This window comes from Hylobates moloch, unplaced genomic scaffold (genome assembly GCF_009828535.3).
Source record: "Hylobates moloch isolate HMO894 unplaced genomic scaffold, HMol_V3 SCAFFOLD_20, whole genome shotgun sequence".
Taxonomy (NCBI): domain Eukaryota; kingdom Metazoa; phylum Chordata; class Mammalia; order Primates; family Hylobatidae; genus Hylobates; species Hylobates moloch.
Window position 1 is genome coordinate 49,685,376 of NW_026652295.1, and position 15,956 is coordinate 49,701,331.

The window sequence follows — 15,956 nt, forward strand, 5'->3', positions numbered from 1 at the left end:
AAAATATGCAGCCATTTTGGAAACAGTTTGGCAATTCTTCAAGAAGTTAAACATGGAGTTACCATGTGACCCAGCAATTCCATTTTTAGGTATATACCCAAAAGAACTGAAAGCATATATTCCTGCAAATCATCGTACACAAATATTCATAGCAGCCTTATTCATAAGAACCAAAAAGTGGAAACAATCCAAATGCACGTGCTGAGATAAATGGAAAACAAAATTTGGTATACCCACACCATGTAATATTGTTTAGTCATAAAATTGAATAAAGTACTGATATATGTTACAACATACGTGAACCTTAAAAATATCAGGCCAAGTAGAGAAGCCAGATGTAAAAGATGACATATTGCATTATTTTATTTCTATTAAATGTCTAAAATAGGCAAATTCACTTAGACAGAAAATAGATCTGTGGTTACCAGGGACTGGGAAGCGGGAGAAACAGTGAGTGACTACTAATGTATACAGGTTCCTTTCCAAGATGATGAAAATGTTGTTGAATCAGGTGGTGATGAGGTATACAGCTTTGTGAATATACTGAAGACTGCTAAGTTTATACTTTTTAAAAATGGGTTTTATGATATGTGAATTATATCTCAATTTTTTAAGTTAAAAAAGAGATCCTTGGGGTAAAGAAAAGAAGCAAATATCTCTACCTATTTCTAAGGTACACTACCCTAGGCCAAGCCAACATTATCTCTCCCCTGGATGTCTGTCATATCCTCCTAACCGGTCTTGCTGGTTCCATCTTTGCCTCCCTACTGTGAGTTCTCACACAGCAGCCTAAGTCAGATCATGTCACTTCACTTGAAATCCTCCAGTGGCCACCATCTCACTCAGAATAAAAGCTGAGTGAGCTGAGAGCCATTCATATCCCCCAAGGCCATATAACTTGCTTTGGGTCATCTTCTACTACTCTCCCCTCACTCAACTACTCCAGCCATGGCAACCTCCATGGCATTCTGGAACAAGCCAGTCTCACTTTGACTCAAGGCTTTTTGTTCCTTGATGTTCCTTCTGACTTGAACTGTCTTCCCCAAGATTTCCCCAGAATTCATTCCTTCACTTCACCCATATCTCCCTTCTAAGGCCACTCATGTCATTCCTCCAATGCCAATGACCATCCCATCACAACCATCTACTCCATCCCTCTTCATCCCTTTCCCTTCTTGATTTTTATCCTACACACTTACCATCACTGCCCCAAGAACAGAGCATTTGTTTTTATTTACTGTATCCCCAGCATTAATAATGCCTGGTAATAAAAGCTAAATAAATTGTCATTATGATTACTGTTGATGGTAACAATTAAAGGTTGAAGAGGTGATGATATCTTGCCATTCTCATTTGAAAGTTTAGACTATGGCCACACAAGTGTCCGTACCTTAAAGAAGACAATGCTACCTTAAAGAAGACAATTCAGCACAAAAATGAATGAAGAAAGTACGTAAAGCAAAGCCAAGATTTTCCTCAAAAAAATCCTTTCAAGGGTTTTGCTTCTGCAAATGGGTAAGTGGTGATTTTATCACATTATTGTATCCATTCATTACATATGCAAATATTCTGTAAATTTCTTGCTGATAGGCCCCAGCCTGGTTCTCTTTAAATCCCCTATAGCATCATTTCTCAAACTCTACTCTTCATAGAGACTGCCTGAGGACATGTTAAAATGCAGATTAATTCAGAAGGTCTGGGGTAGAGCCTGAGACTCTGCATCTCTAACAAGCTCATGGGTATTACAGATACTGCTCGTCCAGGTCCACACTTTAAGGACCAAGGTCTTCAGCACCTCACACAGGGCTATATGGGAATGCCCAATCAGTGTTGAGTGAGTGACTACTGATTAACTCACAGGTGGCAGGGCAAAGGAAGAAGTAATAGAAAAAGTTTAAATCCAGTAATAAGGAAAGCAGCAGCTAGAGCCTCTCTCTCTCCCTCTCCCTTTCCCCATAGTCTTAATAAAAGATAATTTCTACCCGCTTGGCATACCCCTTCTCAGAGTTTTCCATCTTTTGCTAAAATAATGTATAATCCTCCTAGAAATCCCTTCACTAAACAGCATGTTCTGATAGGGTAACCAACTCACTCCAATTTTCCTAGGACCAAGTTTTAGCACTAAGAGTTCTGCATTCCAGTTTTAAAACTGAGTCTTGTGTCCTGGGAACCCCCTCAGTCCCAAGCAAACTTAGGAAAGTTGGCCACCCTACCTGTGCAAAGCACTTTGTCTAGGGGAAACAAAGATGACTGAGTCACCTGTTTGCCTTAAGGTGGAGGGAGCTAAAGAAGGTATGTGTGGCCTGAACAGCAAAGGTAACTTTGAAAGAAGATCAAAGCCCCTTATAAATCTATAGAGAAAACTACACTATGCCCTACACTCAAACCAATAATTACTGGATTAATACAGAATATGATCTTTCACTCTGAGCTCCATATATCATCTGATCTTCCTTAAATCATGGAGAAATAAGTGCAAGTTATGCTTGCTTAGTTTTATGTGCAGAAACAAGGTGGGGTGGGCCTCATAATTCACTCTTCTAGGCAAAATAGGGTCAGAAAAAAATCTGTTCTTTTGAACAATGAGTTGTGGCCAAACCACACTGCTTTTAAATATGTCCTAAGCTGCAGTCCTCTGGACTCCAGAATAAACCATGACAAAAATCCAAAGCATTAAGGAAAAGGGTTTTATGCTGTAATGTTTATTCCTTAACAAACATAAGCATCAGTATTCCTGAGATTCTTGCAATCTGGCTGGATTGTTTTTAACTGGCTGTGTCCCTCAGAAAGCAGAAAGTCATGGAGAAATATTTGATTTTCCACAGAACTAACCCAATTCATAAGGCTATGTTGACAAGACCCACCACCCTCTGTATTTCCCACTACTCAAACGGCAATTGGTTTTCCATGCTAGCCAAATACCCCAGTGTGCATCAGTTCACAAACTTATGAAATATCAAACATGTATGAAAGTTATGTAGGACCCAATTATGCCTGACACCACCAGCCAAACTATAATCCTTTATGTGGCAAGTGAGTTCATTTAAGGGCTCAAATGTTTGTTGCTCATTTAAATACTTATGTCAGTAAACAAAAGACAGTGAATCACAGTGAATATGGAATTCATTACACAGCAGGACTAGATTCCTATCAGCAGAACACTAGCTTCAGAGGGTCAGACACACTGTGAGACCCTCCCCAGATTACCAATATCCGCAGCTCTGGAAGGCTCCACCATATCCAGTCTAGGTTCCACATTTAGGAAGAGGTCTTCTCCAGTGGCACTGATGGCAAGACCAGAGGGTCTCACCAACATCAAGATCCGATGCACTCCAACAGGTAGCAAATCTGTCTGACAGACTACATTGGTCTGGTTTGAGAAAATAACTTTGCAATTCGTTTTGTTCACCGTAACCTGCAAGAACTGGGAGTCACCAGAGAAACCAGTTCCGGTAATATAAATCATTAGGTTGATATCACCATCTTAAAGGAGGAAAGAAATTTAAAAAAAAAAAACAAAAAAAACAAAATAATCTCTCAGTGATATTACTTCATTTAAGAGACCTCTCACTATCATCAAGTGTTCCTTCTCTGCCCCCATCCCCTCCCAAAATTCAAGGAGCTGAATGCTGACTTAAATATTTGTCATCTGTATTTGTAATTGTAGTACACAGCCCCAATCTTAAATTTTCTCTAACTAGTGAGAAGTGATCACTGCTCAATTTTTTAAAAGAACATAATATTTCAAAATAAAGGACAACGACAATAAAACATTTTTAGTCATCAAAAGTCCACCTCTCCCCATTTCAATTCATGACCATATCCCTTAGATGGACCAAAAAATACACTTTCTGCTGCGTCACTCAACCTCCACCTAATGAACTAATGTATCTTCTACCCACCCATCACCAGCTACATGGCCTCTAACAAAATCACTGTAAGTCTCAGGCTTATGCCCATCTCAGAGCCAAGTCACAAATCATACCAACGGAGTACCACACAGAATGGACACAGGGAGTTGACCCTTGGAGGTACTGGAAAGAGCAGGAACCTGGGCAATGAGCTGGTACATCATTCACTCGCACAACCACCTGAAATGAGACAAAACTTATTTTCCATTTTATGCATTTCTTATCTACCAGGGTATTCATGAAGTATTTGTGAAGTGCTCCCAAGCTGAAACGTGTTCATGATTTGCTAATTCTTATTCCTTTTTTCTATTTTCCCAGTAATTAATCTTAAATTGCAATGAATGGCTCAAAACACATGAAGCTTTCTTAAAATGATGGTGGACATGCTGAAACCCATTTCTGTAATTAAATGTGATAAATATTGAGTAAATTTTCTCTCTGTCATATAGACGTAAATTTCATAAACTTAAACTGCATAAAGACTTCTTATCACTCTGTATTTCCAACCAGGTACCTACTTTATGTGACAAGCCCTTTATTTGCTAGTAAAGACCAACAAATTCGGTGCATTCCTTCCACCACTCTGTGAATATATAACTGAAGACTAGAGTGTATTTGGACACTTTATTTGGGGTCTCTTTTGTCACAGAATGCTAGATTCCTAAAGTGAGACTATATATCTTTCCCTTTCACTGGAACTAATGTTAGTCTAATAGAACTCGAAAACTACTTGGAAATGAGAAAGGTAAAAAATATGTGACCCCACTGATCCTCTATGTATAAAAAATGCATTAATAGCATATAGATTATATTTATGACAGTGTTTCCTTATTAAGGGAAGAGGTATTGGAATGGCATGGACAATAAAGAACACTTCAATTTTATCTGTACTGTTTCATTTTTTCCATAAAGACAAAAAATATAAATATATCAAAATGTTGACAATGTCAATTTTCAGTTTGGGTACCCAGGTGTTGATAATATTATTCTTTATTGCTTTTGTATTTTAAAACTTTATCAAATTGAAAGCAGATGACCTATAACAGAAATACGGGAAGATAGGAAAAAAATAAAAGGACATTTTAAAGACAAAAAGAATAACTAAGCTCATTTACTTTTTGATACCACCAGGTAGAAGCATAAATCCTATTTAGCTATAGAGATTCTCAATTTTTTGCACCATAACAATAGTATCAATAATTAGAATATTGTAGTTACAAGGCATTTATATTTTCAGGGAACTGTACATACCCTGTGGGGGTAGAAGACGGACAGCCATAAGTACCCCTGTTTTACACATTGGCAAAATGGCCCTTAAGAGCTAAATCAATGGGTCCATGTTACGAATCAGTGAGGAGTGAGTTAGACTTGAAACTGGAACTTGCACTTAGGGTGGCCCATTCACTCTCACCTGACTATGTTGGTTGGCAGTAGCCAACATGTCTCCAAATATGGGTCCAAGAAAAACTCCACCATCATATACCACATGCGTGGCTGCAGCAGGATTCACTCCAGTAAGGTTTTCATCAGAGACCTGAGATGGTTACATTTCTGGTAAATTCTGTCATGGAACCGAAATCTAATCTTGTCTAATCAAATAATAAAGAGTCTTTTCACACTGTGTTTCAGATAATCAGACAGCTAGAAAGTGAAAGCAGAGTGACAGAGAATTGAAATATAGAAATGTAACAGTAAATAATGGCTAAGGAAAGTCCCAGTAGATTAGAGAAATATTCATTTGCGAGTGGATTGCCAAAAGAGGTACAATAAATCAATCTTCTCTCTAAGTCTGGAGATACTTTGCTTCTCCATGCTTTTCCATTTTATATGTTTGCAATCCAAAATATTAAAATAAAGTGGAAAGAAACAGTGCCATGAGATAAGAGCAAGGTCTCCCATTCTTCCTCCATCTCCTTTCTAGAATTTCGATTGAAAACCAGATAACCCACAACACCATACAACTAGGAAAAATTTTCATCTTGGGCTTCATTTTATAATAACCAAATGCTAGATGATCATTAGATTATTTTTTAAAACCCTAAATATGCAAGAGCATCTGGTTTTGTCATTACACAAAGACAGCAAATTCTTTTCTAAACTTCCTTCTGCTGTGCCATCTGCTTCCACGATCATCTAAGTCAATCACATCTGCTTAAATTATCCAATAACAGATGTAGAATTATTGCATGGTGGACACTGACCAACAACTTCACTACCTACACTGAGTTAGGAAGGGAGATGTTGGGTTTAAATTGCTTTTTCAGGGATATGAGATACAAAATATGTGTTGAAAACTTCCAGAAAGAAAGTTCATAGAATCCCTTTACTCGAATATTCCAACAAAATTAATAATTCATGACAGTTTCCATGCGTATAATTCTGATCTTTTTTTTGCAGAATTTCTCCAGGGCAGCAAATCCATGCCACTAAAAGGGATACTATACATACCCTGATAAAATTGGGCAAATCCCCAATCTGAGTGGACCAGGACAAGGTCCACATGTGTTCGTAGCAAGTGTATAGATCCTCCTTCACAGTGAAGTCACTGGCATTGAGGTATCTGGATGTGAAGTCATTGGCATTATTCTGTAAGAGCTGGTGAAGGTGATGAGCAGAAATTTGTACAGGGACATCTGTGAGAGAAGATTTTGATACAGAAAACACAGACACTAATTAATCCACCTTACAGAGTTTCATCTTCAAGGATAACACGATACACACCAGGATGCCTATCAAATTTTCAGGAGACCCTTCTGTCAAAATAGAACTTCAGTAGAATCCCCAGCCCTAATTAAACCATTTTTTCCTAAAGTAAAGACAAGTAGATGCCCACTTTTCATATTACACTATCTTTCACTCATACCATATCACATAGCAATCAGAGAGCACAGCCATGTCAGACAAAACCATCTCAACTGTCAACTCAAAATGTAAACTCCACACACCCTTGTAATGCCTGAAAGCCTTATTAAATATTAGTTCTTCCCTGGAAAAATTTAGCTGGCCCTGTGAACAGAGAAAAGTTGGCCACTTTTCACAGGGAGTGAGGGAGGCGTACAGCAGCTGACACCCATAAAAACTTGGCCAGCCCAGCTGAGGAATGTTGGTATTTAACTTCAGTTTCTCTATTAGAATTTTCTTTAAGCCCAACCACCTGCTTCCCCATTCCATGTCCCCACAGAGGAATAACAAGTCTCTGTGTTTGAACCCTGCTTTGTGCTCTACCAGAAGTTCCCATTTCATTAGCTGCTCCCAGCAGCCCCGTGAGGTGGGTCATTGGGTATCCTAATGCCTACTTTAGGGATGAAGAAAATGAAACCCAACCATACGTAGAAGCTTGCCAATGCAGAAAGACAGGTTTACATGAAAAGCCAGGTTGCCTTCTACCTACTCAAGAGCATTTCTCTTGAATTCCACACTGCCCTGAAGGGTTAATAAAATATTACTGCCCTTCTAAATTGCGAACGAAATTGTTATCCTTTTACAAAACATGTTTCTACATTTATACAGAGTTTCAGATCCATCATCATTCAAAAGGCCAGGCCAAGGCTGACTTTCCCAGTTGTTTTGCAGGCGGTGATCTGAGGATCATCAGTGATAGAAATCAGTAGCAGAAAGTCTCTGTGGATGAGCTGTCGTCCATGAGAAGTAAAATCAAATATAAATAGCACAGTAATGGGCCTCATAGAGGCAGGGCACAATTGATGTTTATTCCCCCATTTACCAGAATCAACACCTAGGGATCTTCGACGTCTCCTGAGTCACCCTATTATAATAAAAACAGCACTCTGTTCTTCCCACCCAAGAAGGTCCTGTGCAGGCCTAGGGACTTTCTGCTTGGGAGGGCAAAAGACTTTTGGGACCATGTTCCAACTTTTATACAGCCCCTCTCAAGTTCTACTGAGCCTTGCTTCTGATTCCCCATGTTTCTACCAAATAAGTAACGTATCATTATCACTTCTAATCTTTGTTCTTTGTGCATTGTATGTATTCTTGAAGATTTACAAACACTACTCTAATTGCATCTGAAAGTTCTTTCTACATTTGTTGGGACCACTGAAATCCTCCATAGTATATGGTGTCACCATTAAGTCTAACTCTGACGGACCATGGCTACCACGTATCTTGGTCTATAAAACTCTAGAAAGAAGAGGACTGACCCAGGAATCAAATACCTGGGTTCACAACTGGACCCTGTCATCAGCTATTTGTACGACCTTTTGGCAAGCCTCAGTGTAGCTGGCTGAATGATGAACCCCCTAAAAGATGGCCTAATGGCCTAATCCCCAGAAAACATGAATGTTAACTTATAAAGCAAAATAATAAACTGCATATGGCAACAGATGTGGCTAAGGGTCCTGAGAGGAAAAATCTGTCCTAGATTATCCCAGGTGGACCCTAAATACAATTGTATAATAGGTACCCTTATAAGAGAGAGGCAGAGAAAATTTTGAGATAGAAGAGGAAGAAGCGATGTGACCACAGAGGCAGTGGTTGGAGTGATATGGCCACAGCCAAGACATGCTAGCCACCACCAGAAGCCAGAAGAGGCAGGAGCAAATACTCCACAGGAGGGTGGCCCTGCTGACAACTTGATTTTGGACTTCCGGCCCCAGGACTGGGAGAGAATCATTTTTTGCTGTTTGAAGCCACCAAGTTTGTGGTTAACTCCTTACAATAGTCCCAGAAGCTGATCCACTCAGTTTCCACATCTATACATCTTCCGCAGCTACAAAATGGAAAGGTTGGGGTAGCATTAACAATAAGTCCCTTTCCAAATCTTTCATTTTAAGAATGTCACTTTCAGACACTGGAAAATAAACAAAATAGCTTTAATATTATCACCTGTCTGACAACCTCCCAGGATGCTGTTCCCTTGGGAATGTGAGTGAGACTATGTGAGTGAGAATTGTTGCACCCCCCAATCGCCCCGTTACCAGAAATCACTGTATTAGGAAGCTGGATGCGAAAGTGTCCTCCTAGAGGTGGACTTGTCCGCTGTCGTCTCTGTGTTGTCACCAGGACCAGTCCAGCTCCCTCTTCTGTTCCTTCAGTGAGCACAGAGCTGTGGCACGTCAGAAACAAAGCATTAACATCTAGGTTGGGGTGTGCACCTAGGAGGACCTTGTCTGAAGGGTGTCCTGTCTTGCTTAGGCTGCAGCCTTCCAGAAAGAGCTAAGGGACCTGAGGAAACTCAGAAAGGGAGTTTTCAGGACCACTTGAGGTGAGAATCATTTGAGAGTAACTGAATTCGCCTCTATCATTTCAGAGTGAAAAATGTTGGCGTTTAGAGCCTACCGATATGGTGGGCTTCCTCTCTGCCACTGAAGATGTCTCAGCCCTTCATTTTCAGTTGGTGGTTTGATTGCTTTTCCTGCCCAGACGACCACGGAACAAACATTTAGTCAAGGAAAGTAAAGCACGGGTTCAAACTTTCTGCACCTGCCTTTAATATACCATTGCAGCATGCTGTAAGTACGAGAACTCATTTTGGAACATAGTAGAAAAAGATGAGAGAAAGAAACCTATACAGTTATGTATCACTTGACAGTGAGGATACATTTTAAGAAATGCATCCTTAGATGGTCTCATCATTGTGCAACCATCATACAGTTTACTTACACAAACCTAGATGGTACAGCCTACCACACACCTAGGCTATATGGTATAGCCTGTTGCTCCTAGGCTACAAGCCTGCTGCTGTACTGAATACTGTAGGCAATTGTAACACAATGGTATGAATTTGTGTATCCAAACATATCTAAACATAGAAAAGGTACAGTAAAAATATGGTAGTAGAATCTTATAGGACCACTATCATATACTTGGTCCATCACTGACAGATGCATTGTTATGTGGTGCATGACTGTATATTTAGATATATATGTGTATACACATATATATACAGTGTGAATACATATATATATATATATAATCCCTACACACACACATACATATACATACATCAAAGGACATCAAAGGCAGAGCACTCAATTATTCCCATTCTACTGGGGTTTAGGTGAAAAATTAAAAGAACAAATTAGAGTATACATGTGTTCCAGAAGCTTAGAAGAAGCCTGATCCTTAGTTACTGCTTTGTAAACTGTGGCTAGAAATGGTTATTATGAAGCAATGCTTATGGGGCTCTAGTGCCATCTGCTGGTGAGTTCTTAGAAATAGCTATTTTTCTTCTCTAGACATTTCACTTGAAAGGATTTCAACAAGATTAATACAGGAGGGATGCAATGAAAGGAACAACAACAAAACAAAACAGTGGTGACGTGAACCTCTGAACAGCACAAAATGCCACTATTTTTAAACTAACTGACTCGGAATTAGTTCTCCAAGTGTAGTCCCCAGACCAGCAGAATCAGCATCACCAAGGAACTTACCAAAAATGCAAATTGTCAGGTTTTTCCCCAAACCTTCTGAATTAGAAACTCTGACAGTAGGCCCAGTAATGTTAACAATACTTCCAGGTGAATCTGATGCTGCATTCTCAAGATTGAGAACATCGCTTTAAGCAACAAGACAGGTAGCTTTTCCTGAAAAAACTCTCACCTGTGTCCCCCAAGGCAAACAAGCATTCTTAGGAGAAGGGACAGGTGTACAAAAGCCACTCCTTACCGTGCAGTGATGAGCGGGAGCTCCGTGCCACACCCCGCCAGCCAGGATGTGACACTGTAGACCGGAGGGGATCCCACCACAGAGACTGATTCCACCAGATTCCCCCCTGGGCGAGCCGTTCCAGAATCAGCTTGAGAAACTAGAGACCAGTGATCCAATTACTATCAAGTGACTCAAGATGGGAGACTTGCTGTGTGGAAAATCCCAACTGGAAATGTGAGTTACTCAGATCTCAGCACACACCTAAAGCATAGATTCCTACTTATCTGCTGCCATAAAGAACACACGGAGAGGAGGCAGGAGGATAAGCCATTCAGTTTAGTACAAAAAGGAAAGTGCAAGGTCCTGATTTAAGGAGATGAAGATTGATTCCACAGAAAAGTTCAATAACCCCGCAGCCAGTAAAATGTGACTCCCTATGCTCTTGGAGGCACTCCTACAGAGTTAATCTGTTGCAGTGTAGCCTGCCACCATTTCCTCCTTTCCTTCCCACAGCCCCTGGCAGCTCTAGGGATGTTTAGCTGATCCTCTTAGGAGCTAAACTCAGAGGCACACACAGGGGCACTTGGGTGTTTATCCACAGTGTGGAGCCAGCACGAGTGCAGAAAGAGTACAAGCTTTAAGAGAGACCACTGGTCAAATCCTGATTTTTTCACTTCTATTGGGTTCCCACTCAGCTAATCCACACACACTCCATAAGACTCAGTTTTCGTATGTGTAAAGTGGAGATTATGACATGATGATTGATAGCAATCAACCTGACAAGGAGAGTTTAGTGAGATTTAAGATTTAAAATGATCAGCACAATATCAATATACTTTTAGCTTCTTCCCCAAGATTGGTTACAATGGAGACTTTAAAGAGTTTAAGGGCAACACCTTTGTCTAATTCATCTTCCCATGCTTGATGCTTAGCATAGGCGAGGCATAGAGTAGGTGGTCAATACATGATTATTTGCTCAGCTGGGTAGAGTCACTGAAGGTTCAGTTCAAGGGTCAGTGATCACTAGATTCCGATCTCCTCCACAGCCCCGCTGTGTGAATTGGGGCAAATGACTCAGCTCCTTTTAGCCTTGGTTTCCCCATCCATAGGTGGGGATAATAGAACCAACTCATGGGCTTCTGAGAACTAAATGAGAAATAAATGGAAGCTACCACTATCCAGTGGTAGTGGGAGATACAAAGAAGTTTCATAGAGGACGTTAGTCGGGGGAATATCATCAAGAATAAAATTGAGATCAGATAAATGATATACAATTAACTATGAATATTGAGCCCAATTGTGTAGTTTATGTTGCCATTAAATAATTCTGAAAACAAAGCCACTGCCAGCAGGGTTAATGTGATAAAGTGGGAGGCAGACCGTTTCATGTATGCTACCCCCATCTTCCCTCTTGTCTCCGCCCTCTCCCTTCCTGCTCCCACCTCACCCCACCCCTGGATGATTCCAGATACACAGAGAATTTGGTGGCAAAGAGGTGAGGGCAGTAAGAAAAAGTTCTGAATCCTTAGCTTCAAGTGTTTGGAGAGGCAGAATGGCATTAAAGGGAGAGAAAGAAAAACTGAACAGCACCTATTATCCAGTCCTGAGTTTTCCAACTAGTGGGCTCCAGTGTATGAAATATTGATTCCCTCAGCCTTCTGGAAATTGAGGCAGCACTTGGGGTCACCAAAGACCCCCAGCCAGTTGTCTTGGGCACCAAAAAATTCAGGCAGTCACCCAGCACGTCGCTTGAGTAGTGTCATTTTCTAAGTGTGCCAGAGCACAAACAGATTTGGAACAATAAGCAATGACCCAGATGTCCCCAAAGCACTTAAACTATGGAAACAGAGAAGAGATGGGATTTTGATGAGAATCGAAGATGATGTAATTTCAAGGCTGATAAAGAGTCCTCTTGCCACCCATCCCCAAGTTCCCCTGCCTTTAGTACTGCAATGTTTAGGCAAAAGACTGGAAAGTTGTACATTTTTTAAATCAAAATGTAAATGAAGGTATCATCTTTTTCTTCTTGGAGAGGGAAATAAACTATAAAAAGTAGGCTAGCTGAGCCCCAAAGCCACAAGGGATTTGACAGAGAAGGAAACATGAGCAAAAGTTGGAAGCCTGAAGACACTGAGGGCAAACTGCACCATTCTGCCTTGGCTGTGGGTGCACATCACGCACGGACACCTCAGCAGAGCCCCAGAGGAGGACTTTGTCCCTAAGATTAGCGGGCAAGAGCCAGGTGAGACCACTGTGTCCAAGAGTGGTCAAGGGAGACTTCGGGAAGGAAGAGCCAGGCCTGATCTCTAAATAATGAGTAGGAAGAGTCTGGAGAGACAGAAACGACAAGGGCCATCTCTCTGAAGAAGATGATTACCTTCTAACTCTCACTGCATCTGTCTTGAAGGTTGTAAATCAGACTCTTAGCCCACTTACAGAGACAGACACTGCTATGTTTCTTCCAGCACCTGGTATGACATATTAACTCATGGAGAGGTGGAGAAATCCTGCTAGCCTAATGATAATAATAATAATAATAATAATTGCTTATATTTATTAGGCACCTTCTATGGACAAGACCAGTAAGGAGTGCTTTATATTAAACTTTAGTTAATCTTCACAGTAATCTAATGAAGTAGGGTCCTTATTATACCCATTTTACAGATGAAGAAACCAAGACTCCCCAGCAAGAAAGTGGGAAAACTGGAGTAACAGTACAGATACCAGAAGCGAGAGAAAATAGTGGGGAAAATAGGAAAGAAGAGGGACTAGAGAGACATAGTACCAAAGGCACACAATCCCAGCCGCATCTGTTTTCTAGAGCCAAGACAGGCAAAAAGGAGGATCACCTGTTCTCTCCTCATTAAAAACACAGTAACCCCTAGCAGGAAAGTTTGAGGTAGGCATTTGACAGGCTTGTGGAGGAGAGAGAATTTGATGATTACCTGTTACGTTTGTGTCTGCAATAATAATTTCATCTAAATAGAACAGGCCCATCTCCTGGGCCAGAGGGAGAAGATCGATCTGATGAACCAGCACTGGGGAGTTTGCCGGAGGGGGCTGGAGATCCCCGGAGCAACGCACACAAGTCTCCCAGAGGTCAGTGCAATGGAACTGCCAGCTGAAAAACAGCACGGAACAGAACTGGGCTCTCAGGGAGCACTTGCAGCCCTCTCCCATTAGAGCCCTTATTCCCAACCTGGGGGGCCTGTGGGCTATGCAGCCAGGAGAGAGACCCCATGAACCCCTGCACCCAAGCAGTCCTGGGTGCCATGGGTACAAACACCCCACCCAAGGTCGGATCAGCTCAGCCTTGGATATAACACTAGCAGTCACCTTTTAAGTCAATCATTCATCCATGATATGCAATGTCAGCAGCATTTTCAAATTACAGTTTAACTGTGTGTCTTAAGCAAATTATAATGTTAGGCTATAACCACAGAGAATATTGGTACTTCCGGACATTACCAGTTTCATTTAGGTTTAAGACCATTTACAAGACCCATGAGAATTATGTGGAAAGCACTGAATCAGGGGATCAAGACGGCCGAATTTTATTCCAGGGTCACTAGCTGAATGAATTTTATGAATCACAAATTCTTGGGGCCCCAAATTTCCTCTTTCTGTCATGTCAAAGAATGTTCTCTAAGGTCTCCCCCAACTACGCTGTTCTACGATTCTATTCCTATGAGAAATGTCAGACTCCCTCAAGGGAGTAGTATATTCTTAACAACTAACTGCTCTGGAGTCAAACTTTTTTGTCAAATAAAATATATTCAAATCCCCATATTAGTATACGAGACCCAAATATAAGACCATTAGTGCCTCAGGTGGGTCACTGTCCCCAAGAGAGCGAATCCTCCTAGCTGACCGAATTCCCACCACACCTCCCCACCGATTGCTACCTCTCGGGGCTGGTCCTCTTGAGAGTCCAGTCACAGGTGGTGTTCTTTACCATGTTTTGAAAGCCGATTGTGAAGGACACAGTCATCTTCAGGATCTTGTTCATGTGGCCTTTGTATGCAAGACACAACTATGGACACCAAATAAGTCCTTCAGTTCTATTAGTGCAAGAAGCAGTCATTCAAACAATATGTAGAGAGGAGTCCACATCCCTAGAACCCCACCATAGGCTCTGAGAGACTCAACCCAGTTCCTGCCCTTCCAGAGCTTACCAGTATAGCCAGAGACAAATAACTTAAATTGTTATTTCCCTACCTAAATAAAGCTAAGGAAAAATACAATAAATACTTTTTCTGAGTCCAAAAAAATGTCATTAAACAGAGTTTTTAAATGCTTAGCACTGTGCTTGGCAGTGAGGACTTTAGAGTATCTCACTTAAGAAAACCAATTACCCGGTGGAGCCAAGATGGCCGAATAGGAACAGCTCCGGTCTCCAGCTCCCAGCCCCAGCGACACAGAAGACGGGTGATTTCTGCATTTCTGCTTGAGGTACCGGTTTCATCTCACTAGGGAGTGCCAAACAGTGGGTGCAGGAGAGTCGGTGAAGCGCACTGTGCGTGAGCCGAAGCAGGGCGAGGCATTGCCTCACTCAGGAAGCGCAAGGGGTCAGGGAGTTCCCTTTCCTAGTCAAAGAAAGGGGAAACAGACGGCACCTGGAATATCGGGTCAGTCCCATCCTAATACTGCGCTTTTCCAACGGGCCTGGAAAACGGCACACTAGGAGATTGTGTCCCGCACCTGGCTCGGAGAGTCCTATGCCCACGGAGTCTTGCTGATTGCTAGCACAGCAGTCTGAGATCAAGCTGCAAGGCGGCAGCAAGGCTGGGGGAGGGGCGCCCGCCATTGCCCAGGCTTGCTTAGGTAAACAAAGCAGCCAGGAAGCTCGAACTGGGTGGAGCCCACCACAGCTCAAGGAGGCCTGCCTGCCTCTGTAGGCTCCATCTCTGGGGGCAGGGCACAGACAAACAAAAACTCAGCAAGAACCTCCACAGACTTAAATGTCCCTGTCTGACTGACAGCTTTGAAGAGAGTAGTGGTTCTCCCAGCACGCAGCTGGAGATCTGAGAATGGACAGACTGCCTCCTAAAGTGGGTCCCTCACCCCTGAGCAGCCTAACTGGGAGGCACCCCCCCAGGTAGGGACAGACTGACACCTCATTCAACCGGGTACTCCTCTGAGACAAAACTTTCAGAGGAACTATCAGACAGCTGAATTTGTGGTCTCACGAAAATCTGCTGCTCTGCAGCCACCGCTGCTGACACCCAGCCAAACAGGGTCTGGAGTGGACCTCTAGTAAACTCCAACAGACCTGCAGCTGAGGGTCCTGTCTGGTAGAAGGAAAACTAACAAACAGAAAGGACATCCACACCAAAAACCCATCTGTACATCACCATCATCAAAGACAAAAAGTAGATAAAACCACAAAGATGGGGAAAAAACAGAGCAGAAAAACTGGAAACTCTAAAAAACAGA

At 41.8% G+C, this 15,956-nt stretch overlaps 1 protein-coding gene across 1 annotated transcript in view; it reads right to left on the bottom strand.

The window, feature by feature from the left end:
* PKHD1 (PKHD1 ciliary IPT domain containing fibrocystin/polyductin) overlaps window positions 1-15,956 on the bottom strand; it is a 482,509-nt gene that overhangs the window by 429,930 nt on the left and 36,623 nt on the right. Inside the window, exons 19-26 of the mRNA XM_032141123.2 lie at window positions 14,426-14,553; window positions 13,466-13,641; window positions 10,539-10,677; window positions 8,849-8,976; window positions 6,360-6,544; window positions 5,323-5,445; window positions 3,986-4,091; window positions 3,208-3,483 (exon numbers count right to left, since the gene is read on the bottom strand). Coding sequence (XP_031997014.1) covers window positions 3,208-3,483; window positions 3,986-4,091; window positions 5,323-5,445; window positions 6,360-6,544; window positions 8,849-8,976; window positions 10,539-10,677; window positions 13,466-13,641; window positions 14,426-14,553 — 1,261 coding nt within the window. The remainder of the gene's footprint in view (window positions 1-3,207; window positions 3,484-3,985; window positions 4,092-5,322; window positions 5,446-6,359; window positions 6,545-8,848; window positions 8,977-10,538; window positions 10,678-13,465; window positions 13,642-14,425; window positions 14,554-15,956) is intronic.